At 36.6% G+C, this 18,683-nt stretch overlaps 1 protein-coding gene across 6 annotated transcripts in view; it reads right to left on the reverse strand.

The window, feature by feature from the left end:
* LOC117984412 (uncharacterized) overlaps positions 1–18,683 on the reverse strand; it is an 84,316-nt gene that overhangs the window by 13,528 nt on the left and 52,105 nt on the right. For all 6 annotated transcript variants that reach the window (XM_069500446.1, XM_034971033.2, XM_069500444.1 and 3 more), the window contains 2 exons: positions 7,525–7,733; positions 3,537–3,672 (listed from right to left, as the gene is read on the reverse strand). In XM_069500446.1, the coding sequence (XP_069356547.1) occupies positions 3,537–3,672; positions 7,525–7,733 (345 nt within the window). The remainder of the gene's footprint in view (positions 1–3,536; positions 3,673–7,524; positions 7,734–18,683) is intronic.

The following is an 18,683-nucleotide window of genomic DNA, read 5'->3' on the forward strand; positions in this document are numbered from 1 at the left end:
CTAGCTTACGAGAGTTATACTTAAGTATAAGTTATAATACGGATGCATAGCAATTGTAGAAGTTTTGATTGTTATTCGTCCATGCTATAGAACTGCTGAAGCTAGCACAACAGTTATTCTCCAGGCTTGAATACTGCCATTACTCCAGCGATGAGCTGCTGTTAGAAATCTTATCTTGGTTAAAAGTGACTCCCTACGTGATATGAGATGGGATTATGAATCATATATCTCGTAAAATGTATTTAGTTAAAATCTGAGCACTAATTATGAATATGTAGGTATACTAGTACCTATGCATAACATTATGAAAAACCGGCCAAGTAAAAGTCAGACTCACGCACCGAGGGCTCCGTACTCTGGTATTTTTTTCGACATTTTGCACGATAAATCAAAAACTATTATGCATAAAAATAAATAAAATCTGTTGAGGAATGTACAGGTAAAGCCCTTTCATATTATGATACCCCACTTGGTATAGTTAACAGTAGGTATGTTCTTTTTGTGATACCCCACTTGGTATAGTTAACAGTATGATCTTTTTGAGAATAAATTCTTTAAACCGATCTTACTTTGAAAGTTGGAAATACTAATTATTATTTGTTCATGAATCATTCCTTTACTTGTGCTATAAGACCTAACTACCTACCAAACATGATTGTAGGCTAACGGGAAGTACTCTATAGGTTTTCTTGACAGTCACGACAGACAGACAGGTAGACAACGAAGTGATCCTATAAGGGTTCCTTATATAGGATCACTTCGTTGTCTATCTTCATATTATATGTGTATCTTACTTAAGCAACACTCTCCGTATTTCTTAACCAGTAAAAGTGCTTGCTACGCTAAGCTTTCTATTCCTCACATCTAATGATTCCTCGTTCTCAGGGGAACAGATATTTGCTGGCACACTTCTTTTCAAACGGAGTCTCTTCAGACGGCGTCATTATACGCGATTAATCATTTGATCAACTGACTGACTGCACTGAGAAATCCTAAGTAGATATTTGGTTTCTTTGGAACAAACTCTTGAGTAATTATAGCGTAGGTAGGGTAGGTACTTACTGGGGTGCCAGCCAGGTAACCTCCCAGTGTTCCTGGGTGCTGCTAGTCCCTTTTGGATGCATCGGGCATCCGAGGGGAAGAGCGGTATTCGGGCCGGTGCACCCCGGTAACATGGCTAATAATCTCTCTTCGGGGATATTGTTAGTCATGGCTAATGGCCTGGCAGGGGGGAGGTTTCTCCGCGTGTCCCTCTGAGTAGCAGAGGGCACAGTGGACGAGGCGGAGGATGGGACGCGGGCGACGTGCGCGGAGTCAGCAGTTGTCGCCTGTTGGGTCCCCGGGTCGGGAGGCGCACGCACTTCGTCGGTGCGCCTCGGACGTGCGGTGTGGGGATCTCGTGAGCGGGGTCCCCGGTGGAGGGACCGCCTTGGCGGATGTCGCTGGCTGGGTCGCGGTGGTTTGCTTCAGTGTTCCCGTGACCCGTCACCAGGCGACGCGCAGGAGCGCTGCTGGGTTTTAGTGGGTATTCCGGTCGCCTCTCGGCCGGCAAGTCCCACACATCTTCCCTGCAGTTAGTTGGCTGGATGGTTAGCTGGCTGGCTTCCAGGAGGCGGGATGTATTTGTTTTTTAAATATTACGCGCTAATAATGTTAGTTTTGTATTGGAGTGGGTATGGCAGTATTCCAAACGGGTCGGAAACTTCGAATTTCGCTTTCTATCCATTGAGCTGTTGATGTTGGCGCGCTAGCACTAGGTAATTGAAATTTATTATACCTTTTTAGATAATATTGTATACCTAGACACACTTTGATTCTCATATTTTGAAATACGTTGGCGTAACAAATCAGAGCAGAATGGTGGTCCCAAAGAAATTTATATCTCTTTCTCTAATAATCGGAAATAAAGTATGATAGTATTTAAATGATGGGAAATAATAAAATACGGTCATGGTTTTTGGATCTTCATAAGAATTTCTCCCTACACCTACGTACATATAAATTACGAGCGAATATCACGAGTTCGAAAACGAATTTTATCAATAAAACGACGCCCGCAATATTTGTTGTTCGACCCAAGACTTGAAAAATGAGTTGGACTGAAGAAATAGACCATTGCAACATTTTCTTTGTAAAAGAAAATAATTCGTAGCGACTGCTGTTGAAACGTTTTAAAAGTAGATATCTGTTTCAGCTCAGTTGAATCAAGTTTTTGAAATATTATACCTCCTAACGGTTAACACAAAGGAGTATTGAGAAAATAATTGCCAGCTGCAGATACTTTTCATTTCCCCTTGGATACCTACCTAAACATCAAATCTTCGATTAAGTACTTATTATTATCAAAAAAGGATATCTCTACTTTTATTGAAATATATTAATATAGGTCAGGGGTTTGATCCCAGGCACGCAACTGTAACTAAGAAAATTATATGGTTACCTATTATTTTATTTTCTTTACTTACTAATCCATAGTTAGGTCAGTTCATTATGGAACCACCATGTATATTCATGACTGTTTAGTGCTACATTTATTCGGAGCATATACACCACCAAATTCGTTCTATTCACCGAGAATGAATTCGTAACTAATAAACGTAGGTAGGTACCTTTCCTGATTCAAAATAGCTCAGTTCCGTTAGATCTGCCATTTGGAGCTATTTGCTTGCTAGCATTTTATTATCAGGGCAATAGGGTTACATTTTGAAATAAACCTCAACAATATTAACGAGAGTCGTCTGTGTATTTGTGATGCGCAGCTGTACGATTAGGCTACACCATATATTCAAATTGGATGGTAATGGTTGTTTCGATACGTCGAATCTTTTCAGTACAATGATTCGGATATATATAGTAGGTACCTAACCTAAATTTTAAAATCAAAGAGTCCCATCGATCTCTTGTACCTTGCTATTATTTTTAAATTTTAGTAAGTATGTATTTCAATGTTAGAGCTTTTTGTTTTATAGACTAAGTTGCGCTTGGCTGCAATTAGACCTGCTGGAAAATGATGATGTAGCCTAAAATGGAGTGAGCTTGCCTGAAGGTGCCAAGAGTGAATACTCTTGATTAGGTAGGTACCTATATTAAAAATTCAGGTTGAAAACTGATGCCAGAAGGGCTTTCCATATTATCCTAGCGGTTCGAATTAGAAAAATGGACGCAAATCGCATCGTAGGTAGGTACGTATCCATAGAATTTCGACGACATTTATGTTCCTAACAGTACTGTACCTACCCCTTGACGATGCCTTGCGGTACGATAGTAGGACAAAAGTGAAGGAGGAACTAGGTCAAAAAGTTTTTGAGCACATTCTCCGAAATATATCCGGTACCTAGGTATATATGTATATATGTCAATATAGAGTGATTTAACCCTGTTTCACATCTATCAATGTAAACAATTATACCTAAGTAATAAGTATACAAAAAAAATTCACGACGATCTAAGGTAAACAATACTATTGTACAAGTAATACCATACCATTACAAAATAAAATACTTAGTACACATCAAAATTATTAGGTAGGTACATACGGAAAACAGTGAGCTGTTTCTCGCTAGATGCCTTAGTGTAGATAGGAGTGTCAAGTGACACTTCGCAGGAGTAGCTACCGCTGGCTGCGAAGTCCAGGTTCTGAAGGATTATGGAGTTCTCAGTCGCTAGAGCTATCTGAAAGGAAAACAATAAGACATTTGTTGATATAATGCAAAAAATGTGTCTGTCTGTCTGTTAGCTTTTCACGGCAAATCTGTTGAGGCGATTCTGGCATCGCAGTGACGGGCATGGGTTTGTTCCGGAAATTCAAATAGTTCCTAAAGGCCCATCCGTTCAACCGATTTTGACGGAATTTGGTACACATATAGATTGCATCCCGAAGATGGACTTAGGTTATTTTTTTATCAAAAATTAAAATGTCGAAAAAATACGACTGTAGTACGGACCCTCGGTGCGCGAACTCTCGCACTTGGCTGGTTTTTATATTTTAATATGCCTCTGTATAACAGTTACGTTTTTATAACTGTTATTTCAAAGCGATTATAATTCAATTTTAAAATGTATGTGACACAGAAAGGTGGATTGAACGAAACTATAAGGGTCTTTGTTTTACTATGTATCCCTAAAAATACTCGTTATTCTAAAATATTATACAATCTAGTTATGGTCTTAATTATATGTAGCCACGGCATGCGACTTTAACTCGACGTATTAATATTAAATTAGCTCAACATGCGCTCTTAATTTTTCATAATAATCAAATTACATGAAAAGTAGTTTTAAGCAGTAGTGTACTTCCTAATTCCATGGCGTACGTAAGATTTATGGCTCAAGGGAACGGGAATGCAAAGCGCATCGCAAAGCAACACGATACGCCTCCTACGCGCACTCCACTGTGAATAGGTAGGTACCTACCTACATATCTGTATCTACAGAGTGTGATAATATTATGTATGGATTATTCAATGAAGTCAATTTAAATCGAACATAATATATCGATCTAACACCGATAACATAACTGACGTTAGTTGAGATTACATTCCTAATACCTACATACCTAATATTAATATGCATAGAAAATATAAATACCTACACAGTAGGTATAATATTAATTACTTTAATGGGTCTAACGGTTATTGAAGTGTTATGTATTATACTCAATAGAAGTACGTAGACTACCTAGAGCTATAAGCCTCTATTTACTTAGTTTGTATATATTCCGGATTCCCTAATTCACTGTAAACTAACCCAAAGAGGTCAACTTGTTACACCCACTCACTGTTGAACGAGTTTTATGCATGCAACCAAACGTGAGCTATCCCGAATTAAGTTCAGTGCGCTTTTATACTGGGTAGTAGGTACTACAATTACGTTTAACGAATTTCTGAATAGTATAATAATATAAGTAATGGCCGAATACTGAAGTGTTTAATATCGTGTTCGATTTTCTGCATTTTCTCCATACAACAAATAATTTAAAAAAATATTCACTTAACGTTTCCAACACGCCACTTTCTCACATTTCAGTTGGAAGAAGACGTTGTACGAGAAAGAGACAGAGACAAAGAACCGGCTTTTCTTATAAGCTAAGCATTTACACAAAAATATTAATTATACTGTAAACGGCATGTAAATCAAGTTACAAACTATGGTCTTATCACAAAAACTTTACGCGTGGTTTAAATCCGGAACCATGGATTAATTATTGGTCTATGTTCGGAACATTACGTTCTATTCGTTTAGCTTTTCAGTTGGTACTTATATCTGCTCGTGGTTACGGTCAACTGAAAGGGTTAGACTTGGGTAAGTAGCAGTATAATACGCGACAGTTCGAGATGGCAATCGGGTCGCATTTCAAAGACGATTTTTCAGCGATCTTATAAAAATTGGTACTCTAAGGCTGAGATCTATAGAGCGCACTTTGATTTTGCTCAGACTTAAGATTGAATTAAAATGAGACAGATTTATGTGAGAGATATAGCTCTGTCTCGTTTTAACTCAGTCTTAAGTCTAAGCAAAGTCAAAGTGCGCTCTATAGATTTCAGCCTAAGTATGGGAGGTGGAGATTTCTGTAATGCACGAGTGGCGGTCATGGCGCTCACATCCTCCACAAAGGTTGTGGTGCGCTGCTTACAAACAGGCGAAGATGTGCCACTGACTGCTAGTGCTGTACGAATTATTTATATTCTTTGTATATTCTGTGGCCATTCTAATGCCACATAGATAAATACGTATGTGACCGTACCACGTCTTCGTTACGTTCACTAAATACCGTACCTAGACAATGTTAAAATATTATGTAAGTATAATATATTTAACTACTACTATAGAACCTTTAAATTAAGGACTATATCGCTATATATACCTAAACCTTTTAGGTTAACGTACTTGGCCTGAGATTTTGCCTACCGACGAAAAATTTAGGTACCTACTTAGGTAGCATTCAGATAAGATCGAAGTCAACCTCAAAACCTGTTGCCGATAAGAAAATCTGTTGCACGAAAATTTTTGTTTTCCGAGTGCCGTATCTTTTTGCTTAAGGTGACTCAGTTCGGTGCTTTCTTCATACAAACGTAGGAGGGAAATTACAACAATATTCGATATTGTACGCACAAAACTAAGACTTATATCGATTTCTCTCGTCATTATCTAGGTTTATTGATGTATAAAACATTGAAAAAAATATTGATTTAAAAGTAACGAGGCTCAAAAGATTCCTATTTTAACACTAAATTAATGTCAACTTTGGGCGTAAATAAATAAGATTAGGGATATGAAAATTCTAAAACAATTTATCATTAGACGTAGTTTATTTATTTATTAGTTGAAATAATTTTACTTTGTAAACATAAATTCAGCAGTTTTTTCTCAAAAATACTTTTCCTGAACCCTTTTCGCGCGCTTGATTTCAGTGAAAATCATCGTGCCTCTCAACTTTCTCATACAATGTCAAGTGAAAAGCAAACATGTTACCCACGTGCGCTGCCAATTTCGGTCGAGCGTCCTGCGTCACCTTAAGAATTATAATTAAATGTCTAGAAAATAAGTAAATGTGACAAGTTCTTTAGCTTGCAAATACTGTTCATTTTTTAGTTCAACAGCATATCAGTTCTGCAAAAGTCATTGTTACGAGTAAATAATATACTTAGTTATAGGTATAATTATACCCATAACTAAGCAAGTAGCTTTCATGATCCCTACAATTATTGCGATCACAAAGTACGCTGTCCTTGGTTGAAGAAAGTTTCCTTAAAATAGACGACTTAAACCGGGTTAAATGTTACGTTTCAAACACGTAACCACATATACGATAATTAACTTGAATTATCATATTTTTTATTATTACAAAATGAAATATATTCTGTAGGTGTATAATAAAACGAATAACTATTTCAGACTGAAAGGAAACACTTGCAACGCAGTCTAGAATTTCAGTTGAGAGATGTAATAAAGCTTTCAGGAAGACTAGTGGGCCTTCCTGTAACTATGTAGCGTAGACTAAAGAAAAATGAGACCTAGTTGTCTAACCTAAACTGTGGTTACCCTACTTCTAACGGTGACCCGGAAAATTAACTCCACCCGGCCCATTACTTGCTACCTAGTACCTATCCACGTAGCTTTCAAGGTGTGCTCGTATATTCCAGTCGTTGTATATTGCTAACAAGATAGACTTTTATGACGTTATGACTTATGAATAAGATTATCATTGACAATAAATTGTCTAAGTACCCCTCTTGTGCATAGATTTAATGATGAATCCCCGGTGCGTGAGTCTGACTCGCACTTGGCTGATTTTTTTCTCAATAATATTCTGCTAAAAAAGATATTTTCTGAAAAATTTATGTTAAAGAGATTCCCTGCTATAGATCATGGTCCGATTCTACACGGCATCGTACCGGAACACTAAATCGCTTGGCAGCACGGCTTTGCCGGTAGGGTGGCCTGCCGGGAATCGAACCCACTTTAAGCCATCGGTCTTGGTAATCATCACTAAAATCAGACTAACAAAAGGGGATATTGACTTACTTTGAGCACAGCTCCAGGTGTAGTGAAGTTCCTATAAGGCGGTTTTCGGTCCCTTATGTATTGAAAAATCTTGGTGCCATGGCGGAGGAAGACGACTTTGTCCAGCAAATGTGGCGGTACATCGTGAACGCAGCGAAGCCTGACGGAGCCGCCGCGCGCCGCCCATCGCTCCATCTGCAGTTCTACCCTGACTTCTGTGTGTCCACGAGCTGAAACAAACAATAAAATCAAAGTCAAAGTATTTATTATTTATACTAAGTGCCATTATACACTTTTTGATTGTCAATTGTTGGATTTGAAAGATAAAATAGATAGTAAACTAACTAAAGCTACGAGGGTTCCAAACGCGCCCCAGTTCAGAAAAACCATGAGAGATCGAACATCCAAATTATTTATTTCATGTAGGATTGATTACAATCTATGCTGTCTGGGACTCTACCACGTTCTTATAGTAAACTCTACTGAAAACTGAGAAGTTCCGGCAAAAAACTCAGCAGCTTTTCTAATCATAAAAGTTAAATAAGGCTAGCTTTATGTTTTATTGTATTATTGTCATTAAAAAAAATTACAATATTACCAATGTGACAATTCACTATAACATCTTAGGGGGAACTAAAAGCTCAGCCGGTTGCTTCCACGTAGCTTTGTAACTAAGAAATTCATCAATTATTGTAATTAGTATATAATAACCTCGACTTAATACCAAAGTATTTTTTTACACACGCCTTAAATTTTTTTCAAAGCAAAGCATTTCTGTACATTGCGAAGACTGTCGTCTTCGGCGTTAACAGTTAATGGCAGCTTCTAGCGGTAGTTAAAACTTGTGTAAAGTCCATAATTAATATTTTAACTACTAAAGTGTGCCTGTTTCTTCATTACCAGTAGGTACTTAATACCCTTAATACTTTAGCGACTTCGTCCGTTGGAAGTTCGTCCATGTGGATTTAGGCTTTTTAACAATTCCGTGGGAACTCTTTGATTTTTCAGGAACAAAAATAGCCTATGTCCTTCCCCTGGATGCAACCTCTTAAAGATTTCGTCATTATCAGTTAAAGTTTAAACGGATGCGCAGTGGAAGGCTAGTAAACAAACAGACAGACGCACTTTCACATTTATAATATTTTAGTATGGATCAACTTGGATTTTGAAATTTTTTGGTTCAGGTATACCTAAAACGTATTATTAAAAACCGCAAATATCGTCGCAATTGGCTTGAGAGCAACTTTGTGGTGGTACCTATTAGGAGCTGTAATTTGATAAGGTGGTTGGTTCTTTATTCGCTGGAACGAATCTTGTACGGTGTAGATACTACAATCTTTTCAAAAACGTAAAATATAATCTTTATGTACCTACTTATATCCAATTTAGTAACAAAGTTCCCTTATTTAACGTTACCGACATTAAGTTTCGATTTGCCATTAGAAGGAACAACCTTCCTAAATTTGAAAAGTTATTTTACAAAGTCAGTAATATTATGCATAGCAAACACGCATTCCGGAAGCTATTTCAGGACACGTAACCGTATCAAAACGTAAGCAGTAAGCTAAGTATAAGAAAATTGTAAAAAATCTCCACTCACTCTTACTATTATTTATTTTTATTTAGACAAAACGAAAAGTGAACAATTTACACCACACTTTTAGACCAAAGCACTAGATAAAAAGCCGAGACTGGTGTTGGCAGTTTGCAGCCCAAATAGACCGTAGTCTGTGCTAGGGCTGACAAAGTTCATCGACCTCATTCATACTATATTATTATATATTATATTATATTATATTTATACTATACTATATATATTCATACATTACTAAAACTATATTATATTTGGTGCAACAGTGTTAATGCATACGGAGTTTAGATATATAATTTAAATAGATAGGATAAATTTTAACAAATTAAAACATTCGTTTCAACAGATCTTGTCATAAAGACGTTTAAAATTTTCAAAAGAGGTTTGTAGGAGAAATTTCTTTATATAGAATTTAAGTTTTTTCTTTAAGGATGGGCGCTGGGCACATAAAATCAGATTAGAGACCTCCACTATAAAAACATTGTTACTACTTTACATTATTCAAAGCGCAATAATAATTTTAGCTATTAGTAGGTATATTACTTACTTATTTACTTTTATATATTGCTTAAATCTTTCCAAAGTGATACTTTTCTTCGTAACAAAATAATAAAAAAGTAATTTCAGTGAAACTATTTCTCCCGCCTTTTGTCGGGAATGAAAAATTGTGCCCGAGACTAGAACATACGTTTATGGTTATGACACTAATACAGGTTTTTGCCCATTATATCGCCTCTCGTAGAAATTCTTTTAGCTGAGAGTCACCGGTGAAATGTAATATGCAATTTAGTAGAAGGTAGGTTCCTAGTTCCTACATGTAAAAGGATCGCATCTTCCTTTGCGTGTCGTAAACAATTCTTCGTTTTATGATTTGCACGTTTTACGAGTTCCGACGCTACGCTATGCAACTTTTAGTTGGTACGTAGCGGTACAGTGGCACATTATGAATGTTGTGAATATTTCATAATTTGTGTTTTTGTTTTAAATTTTATTGTTCATTGAAGTAAATAGGGTTTATTTATTTATGAAATATTAGAGTTTTGCCTACGATTTCCTCTTCTGATGAGTGATTATGAGTATGAAAGTATTTTATTATCAATACCTACTTGCAGAGATTCTTAGATTTTATTATAAAAAACATTATTTTGCTTGGTCGGTAAACAGCTATACAGTACCAAAAAATAAACAAGGTCAATTGGCACTTTTCCTCTTTGGGCACAGGCATAGTCACGCAGATGTCTCGTCAAAGATAGTATGAATTTAGCCCGCGTCGCTGTGTCGCTCTGTCGCCGCGTGAAAAACGCCCCATACAATAATTTCACACTTTTTTATTTATTTAATGTTAAAAAATATATGTAAGGTACAAAAAGAACAAAATAAACTTAAATCTAAATTAAAAGTATAAAAAAACATTAAAAACACACAATTCGGCAAGAATTGCCGGTACCGGTGCTGGGTCGTGGAAAAGCACCCATAAGATTTCGACGACCTCCCTGGCGCAGTGGTGTGCGCTGTGGTCTTGTAAACGAGAGGTCCCGGGTGCGATTCCTGGCAGGGCCGTTTACGAATTTATAATTTGTATAATTGTCACTGGTCTGGTCTGGTGGGAGGCTACGGCCGTAGCTAGCTAGTTACCACCCTGCCAGCAAAGCCATGCCGCTAAACGATTTAACTTACGTTCCGGTACGTTGCCGTGTAGAAAACGATATGGGGCATGGGTTTAATAAAAACTACCATACCTCTTCCAAGTTAGCCCGCTGCCGCCTTAAATTGCATCCTCACTTACCACCAGTGGGATCTCAGGACAGGGCTAGCCCGGCTAACTTGTATTAAGTTTCAGATAAAAAAAAGAGTCATGAAAAGTAAAAAAAAAAAAAAAAAACAAATCTTCTGGTGGGAGGCTTCGGCCGTGGCTAGTTACCACCCTACCGGCAAAGCCGTGCCGCCAAGCGATTTAGCGTTCCGGTACGATGCCGTGTAGAAACCAAAGGGGTATGGGTTTAATAAAAACTGCCATACCCCTTCCAGGTTAGCCCGCTATCATCTTAGACTGCATCATCACTTACCACCAGGTGAGATTGCAGTCAAGGGCTAACTTGTATCTGAATAAAAAAAAAAAAAACTTCTTTCAATTTGGTAAAGCTGTATAACTTCCTGTAGGTATATTTAGGCAGATGGATTTTTGGGTCAAAGGTTGCAGTGAACTCCTCTCGATAAAATGCCGCGTACGTGGTTGGTGTGAAAATTATGTATTATGTATGATGTTTGTACCTCGTTCTGATTCCGGGCCTGTTGTTTGAACACTGTCGTTCATTGCTCATCTGCGGGAAACGTGAATATTGTGGGTTATTTTAGTAAGTACACAGGTCTACAGAGTTTGTTTTTCCTAATTCTGTTTTGTTAAATCTTGTTGTGAGTTTTCGCTTACAAATGGTTTTAAGTTGGATACCTAATCTTCTTTGGGTTTGATTCTTTTAAACCTAAGTACTTTAGATAGGTATATAAAGGATTCTAATTTCTTATAACAATAGTTGCGAAAGTTGGTGAACGATGGTTTCAGATATTCTACTCGATTCCGCGAAATAGAAAAGAAATAAAAAAATACAAAGGCAAAACAAAATTTAAAAGATAGTTTTGTGCCACGCTTTTGGATACAATTTCACATTTTAAATTTATTTATCCTTCACTGTAGCGTTATGCGCTTTCTGAATAATCTCTTTTCTCGATGACGCCTGAGAAAAATTGTGTTTTTATGTTTTATACTTATCTACACACTCTATTATTCTAAACTTAAACGATGTGAAACAAAAGATTTAAGATGGCCATTGAGACGTTGATGAAATAACTAGCTTATTCCCGCGACATCGTCCGCGTGGACTACACAAATTTCAAACCCCTATTTTACCCGCTGTTGTATTTTCAAAAATTCTTTCGTAGCGAATGTCCATATACGCTACGTCATAATATAAGTCCCGCAAATTGCTATTGCGCTGGAACCATGTCTCATTAACATCGAAATGACGTCATTTTGACGTCAGCCGAAATAAAAATATACCGTCAGCTCGAAACCTCATTCTAGTGCTGACGTCACTAAAATGGCGGCCACGAGCATTAGCAATTTGCGGGACTTATAGCTATCTGCATGCCAAATAATTTTAGCTCGATCCGTCCAGTAGTTTGAGCTGGCGTTAATAGATCAGTCATACAGTTAGCTTTTCCTTTCATTTATATAGACTAGCTTGTTCCCGCGACTTCGTCCGCGTGGACTACACAAATTTCAAACCACTATTTTACCCCCTTAGGGGTTGAATTTTCAAAAATCCCTTCTTAGCGGATGTCTACGTCATAATAGCTATCTGCATGCCAAAGTTCAGTTTTTCCTTTTATATATCTAGATATAAATATAGATATAGAAAAATAAGTACTTACATTGTTAAAATAATTAGCAAAGATATTATTATGTCCGTTTAAAAAAAACATTAGTATCGTTATGTTATTTTTCCTTTCACACCACACTTTATAAACAGAGCAACAAAGAAAATAGCAACCTCTAGATTGCATATTCATAAAGTTGTACCTCCGAGGGTCGTAAGGGCTGCCCCTTCCATAGCATTCATTTTCTATTTCCTAACACATAAGTATAAAATATAATTATATGTAATACTTTCTCTGTCTGTATTTCTCTATTTGCTTTAGCTAAATATATAATCGCTATTTCACGCTCGCTCTATTTATATAGAGCCTTGTTACACTGGTGTGCCTTAAATCGGCCGTAAATTACTTTTGTAATATACAATTATTTGGAGTAGGTACATAATATATAGGTAGATTAACTGATGATATTAATCTTTACAGGAATTATTCATGTGAGACTCATAAAGAACTATGTTTAAAAACACATAAAAAATTAACGGTGTACCTAACAATTCACGTAGGTAGAGTAGGAACCCCGGGGTGGTAACTATTCTGTAGCATGAAATTGTAATTTCATTCAAGCACCGTTGGCATTGAGCGCTTTGAGAATTGCTTCTAATTTTATATTGCATTCTTTTCTTTTATATTATGGCATATTCAAAACATACAGATTTTCTTTAAAAACGCTTTAAATAGCATTACATAGGCATTGAGTCTTTGGGTTGATGAATGAACATAGTTGGATGCTGAAATACACCAAGACAAGATTGGCTTTTTTAGATTAGGTTTTGGTATTATTTTGCTGTACGGTGGAGCTAATAACAATGTCTGCTTTCATGCATCCACATTCCACGTGCAGGCTAGTGCGCGGTATACTCGACCTATTTTCGAGGCATCCGCGCTCTACGGATTGTATCTGTTCTCGATGCAAATATCAACGCCTGTTAGAGTGATTGTTGAATGTTAGTTCACTATGTCAATGTACACTTAAAAGTGCAATTTTTCGTGAAAATGGCATACATACCTACGCATGTGAAAAATTCATCACGTTTTTAGGTTGCGTCTAATTGCTAATCCATTGTTCTCGCAAAGTGCTAACTACTCGTTATTTTTACTGCTCATGTAGATCGGTTATAGGACCGTTTTTTCTAGCTTTTTAGGGTTCCGTAGCCAAATGGCAAACAACGGAACCCTTATAGATTCGTCATGTCTGTCTGTCCGTCCGTATGTCACAGCCACTTCCTTCCGAAACTATAAGAGCTGTACTGTTGAAACGTGGCAAGTAGTTGTATTCTGTAAACCGCATTAAGATTTTCACACAAAAATAGAAAAAAAAACAATAAATTTTGGGGGTTCCCCATACTTTGAACTGAAACTCATTTTTTTTTTCATCAAAACCATACGTGTGGACTGTGGCATATTTATGGATAGGTCTTCAATAATGATATTGAGGTTTCTAATCTCATTTTTTTCTAAACTGAATAGTTTGCGTCCAAAGTGGTAAAATGTTTCCCCCCTATAACTATAAAGTAAAAAAAATATATGATGTACATTACCATGTAAACTTCCACCGAAAATTTGATTTATCGTGCAAAATGTCGATAAAATACGATTGTAGTACGGAACCCTCAGTACGCGAGTCTGATACTCGGCCGGTTTTTTCTTTTACCATTAACAAAGCTCAATACTTGGTATGCATACTAAATTAAAGATAAGTGCTAATGTGTGTCTATCTGTTGGCCTGTTATTATTTCACAGCGCAATCGCTTTGGTACAGAAAAAGCTGGCATCCCGGAATAACGGAAACTCGAAGAGTGCTCACGGATTTTTTTAAAAACCTAAATCTATGCTAACGAAGTCGTGGGCATCATATTGTGCGGTGTATTACGAAGTTCGAAAAAATAAAACTATATCAATAGTTTTCTCTACAGTTCATTATACTATTATACGAAGGTAGGTTACGCTAAGTAGGTAGGTGGTAGTAGGTAGGTATGCTATTCGTTTTTGTCCGTGACCTAATCTGGGAAGTCTTTGTAAAACCAACCACTTTTTTACCAAGTAATTGCTGAAACCATTACCGTCACTACACAATTTATGTTTAGTAAAAATTGCAATTATTTTTTATTGTTTCCCCATTGTAATTACATATACTAGTTAAATAAATTTTATTAGAAACTAGGTTTTCGCCGCGATATCATCCGAGTGGATTTAGGTTTTCACGAAAGTAAAACTCGTTTAGCCGAAAAAAATAGTAGTCACTTCCCGGCTCTTTAATTTCTAGATACAAAAAATCACGTCACTGACCGTTGCTTGCTCCGTCGCGTTGCTGCGTGAAAGAAGATTTCTCTAAAGCTAAATGCTAACAAACACTCTTTAGCATATTTATAGCATTTGTAGAAGTCAAATAAAGGAAAGTTACTGAGCTTTATCTATGACTAGCTTATGCTCGCGACTTCATCCACGTGGACTACACAAATTTCAAACCCCTATATCACCCCCTTAGGGGTTGAATTTTCAAAAATCCTTTCTTAGCGGATGCCTACGTCATAATAGCTATCTGCATGCCAAATTTCACCCCGATCCGTCCAGTAGTTTGAACTGTGCGTTGATAGATCAGTCATTCAGTCAGTCAGTCACCTTTTCCTTTTATATATTTATGATAAGTATAAAAGTGACAGGCGTGCCTGTTTTATCACTAACTGTCCTTTCTATTATTTTCCACTAAACTTGCGTTTGACTAAACACGACGTATACCTACTTAATCGATTAAAACCATTTAATGAATGTAGTGATTAATTGATAAATTTTGATGCCTAAATGCCAGGAAATGTGGAATTTCAAAAAGAAAATTAGTGTGTAGGTCTTGTGTAGGGGTATTAGGTATATTCAAATTTAAAAAAAATGATTTACGTAGATGGATTTCTGGTTAAATTTCGTGGATTTGGTAGAAAAGTACTTTAATTATTAAATGCAGTACAATGGTGGGTAGGACACGAAACTTGTTTTAAATATGAGAATTTGAATGCGAGACGCAGGCGAGTCGCATTTGGAATAAGGCTACAACTTTATGTCCGCATTCAATTGCCATTCCATTGTTCTCGAAATCCGATGTGCAAAGTGCTACTCGTTAAACTGAAGCCTCCTGAAATTTTCATTGTCAGTCTTTTCGTTCGGATTTAAATGTATTCTTTCAGCTTTAAAGTCGGCCTTTGCTGAGAATACACAAATTTTAAGGGGCTGAATATCGAATATCATATGATATTCCGAATTATGCGCACTAGTGTCGACGTTGCACTTAATAACTAGGTTTGGCTTCTAGGCTTTATCTCCTGATACGGTATAGCATGTGGATACGATTAGTCAGAATAGGTACTAACAACCTAAACATTTAAAAGGAAAAGCTGACTGATCTATCAAGCACAGCTTTGGCATGCAGATAGATAGGTATACGAAGACATTCGCTAAGAAAGGATTTTTTGAAAATTCAATCCTTAAGGGGGTAAAATAGGGGTTTGAAATTTGTGTAGTCCGCGCAGACGAAGTCGCGGGAATAAGCTAGTCTTATTAAAATGGTTTATGAAAGCCATTAGGAAGTGGGTTAGAATTTAGAAAATGAAGTCGCAATAATATGCTTATTAGTTTTGATCAATCTATCTACGTATTATTAATTTGTTTATTGACTAGCTGATCCGCCCGGCTTCATTCGGGTGAAATTTGATATACGTAGGTATATTATATACATAATATTATACAGTGGTTTTTCAAATGGTTTTGTTTTAATTTATAGAGTAGCGCATGGATGCAGCCTAAGATAGAACGCGCTTGCCTAGAAGATGCATATTCACTCTTGACTTGAAGGTACCCATATTATAATTGGAGGGGAAACTGATACTGGAAGGGTGTTCCAAATCTTAGCGGTTCAGGTTCAGGTTCGAATCAGAAATGAGGAGTTCGAATCACAAATCGCTTCGTACATACGTGGAATTTTGACTACGTACTTGTGTAGACCTTGGCGTTGCCTTGAACGGTTGGTTGAAAAGATTGAAAAGTTCTTCTATTTTTGGCGAATGAATTTTTGGCGAAAAGTAGTTTCAGAGATTACCTTCTACATGCAAACGTTACCTGCGTCTTTATAATATTGATATAGATATTATTTAATCTAATTGATATCAGATTTCTAGAATTAAAAAACTTCAGAAATGTACAGATTTAGTACCTATGCATTCTTCTATGAAGTAAGTTTATGTAAATGTATTATATGTTACTGCAAAAACTCGATCTGCGGTGAATCCTAGGTTTAACTGCAAAATCTTAGGATTTATCGTAGTTCGAGCTTTTACAGTAGCATAATATAATACATTTTATAGTCTTTTCAGCCGTTACTCGCGAGTTACCTGTGTGCTTACTTTTGGATTTAGGTCAAGTGAGAGACTGTCGTCGGTGTAAGTCTTTGGTCACATAAAACAAAATGTTGTCGAGTGGTAAAACTATATCTGCATAAGTTTTTAGGGTTCCGTACCTCAAAAGGAAAAAAGGAACCCTTATAGGATCACTTCGTTGTCTGTCTGCCCGTCTTTCTGTCTGTCTATCCGTCTGTCTATCGTATCTGTCAAGAAAACCTATAGGGTACTTCCTACTACTAGGGTAGTTATGTCTTATAGCACAAGTAAAGGAATAAATCCGGAAACCGAGGATTTGTGGTTACTGCGCACAAAAAAAATGTGTTGATGAACAATTTCCGAACAATTGAATTGTCTAAATTGTTTTAAACTTGATTTATCATTTGCTATCATGGTATAGAATTATGTGCCTTATTTTGCTGGTTTAATTTATATTCACGTTAATGAATTTTAAATAGTCACAGTCGGGAATGCAGCGGCATCCATTCCTAGCGATACGTTTGCACGCATACTTTAATACCTACCGTGCTTTGTTTTATTTTAAACTAGATGATACCTGCGGCTTCGTCCGCGTGGATTTAGGTTTTTTGAAATCCCATAGGAACTCTGATTTTCCGGAATAAAAAGTAGCCTATGTCCTTCCCCGGGATATACCTAAGCTAACTCTGTACCAAATTCATCAAAATCGGTAGAACGGTTGGGCCGTGAAAAGCTAGCAGACAGACAGACACACTTTCGCATTTATAATAGATATTAGTATCTATGGATATTTTCCTCTAATAATTTTGGTGTAATAATCATCATCATTTTATTTTGCTAACGTTTGAAACGATTACAAAAGTATCGAGAGGGCTAGAAAATGCTTTACAAGTTTTTCATAAATTGTAATAGAAAGTCTAGGTAGGTAGATATACAATACATGGTTAATAATAGCCTTTTGCATGGTAATCTGAGACTTAAAAAATTAAATTACTTAGATAATAGTCTCACTCAGAAGCTTAGACTGAGTAAGTTATTGAGATCGAGCAGTTAATTTTACGATTGGTAGGTATCTACCCACAAGTTTAAAAAATATATCTGATAAGTACCTACTAAAATTTTATATTTATTTCATACATTGTAGACCGCCCAGCGGAAACACTTCGAACCCTCTACATCTTTTGTATTCATTCGCCCCTTTTCCATCTTTTTCCTTAAAAATATAACGATTAATCGCCCGAGAGCTCGCAGGAAATTTTGAGGAGGTTCTTGATGAAAGCTGGTAGTTTTTAGGGTTCCGTACAGAAAAACGGAACCCTTATAGGATCATTTTGTTGTCAGTCTGTCTGTGTGTCGGTCTGTCAAGAAACTTACAGGGTATTTTCCGTTGACCTAGAATCACTTGGCAGGTATGTAGGTCTCATAGCTGACATTTAGGGAAAAATCTGAAAACAGTGAATTTGTGGTTACATAACACAAAAAAAATTAAATTGTGGTGAACTAATAATAATGATTTTAAATTTTCGAAGTAAGATAACTATATTAAGTGGGGTATCATATGAAAGGTCTTCACCTGTACATTCTAAAACAGATTTTTATTTATTTTTATGCATCATAGTTTTTGAATTATCGTGCAAAATGCGGAAAAATACGACTGTGGTAGGGAATCCTCGTTGCGCGAGCCTGACTCGCACTTGGTCGGTTTTCTGTCTGCTGGTGGTTACCTAAGTGGCCAACTAAATGATTGAAAATACCAACTATTTTTAACCAGCTTGTTTTAATAGTTTTAGAGTTTT

The sequence above is a fragment of the Maniola hyperantus genome, chromosome 8 (assembly GCF_902806685.2).
Source record: "Maniola hyperantus chromosome 8, iAphHyp1.2, whole genome shotgun sequence".
NCBI classification, from domain to species: domain Eukaryota; kingdom Metazoa; phylum Arthropoda; class Insecta; order Lepidoptera; family Nymphalidae; genus Maniola; species Maniola hyperantus.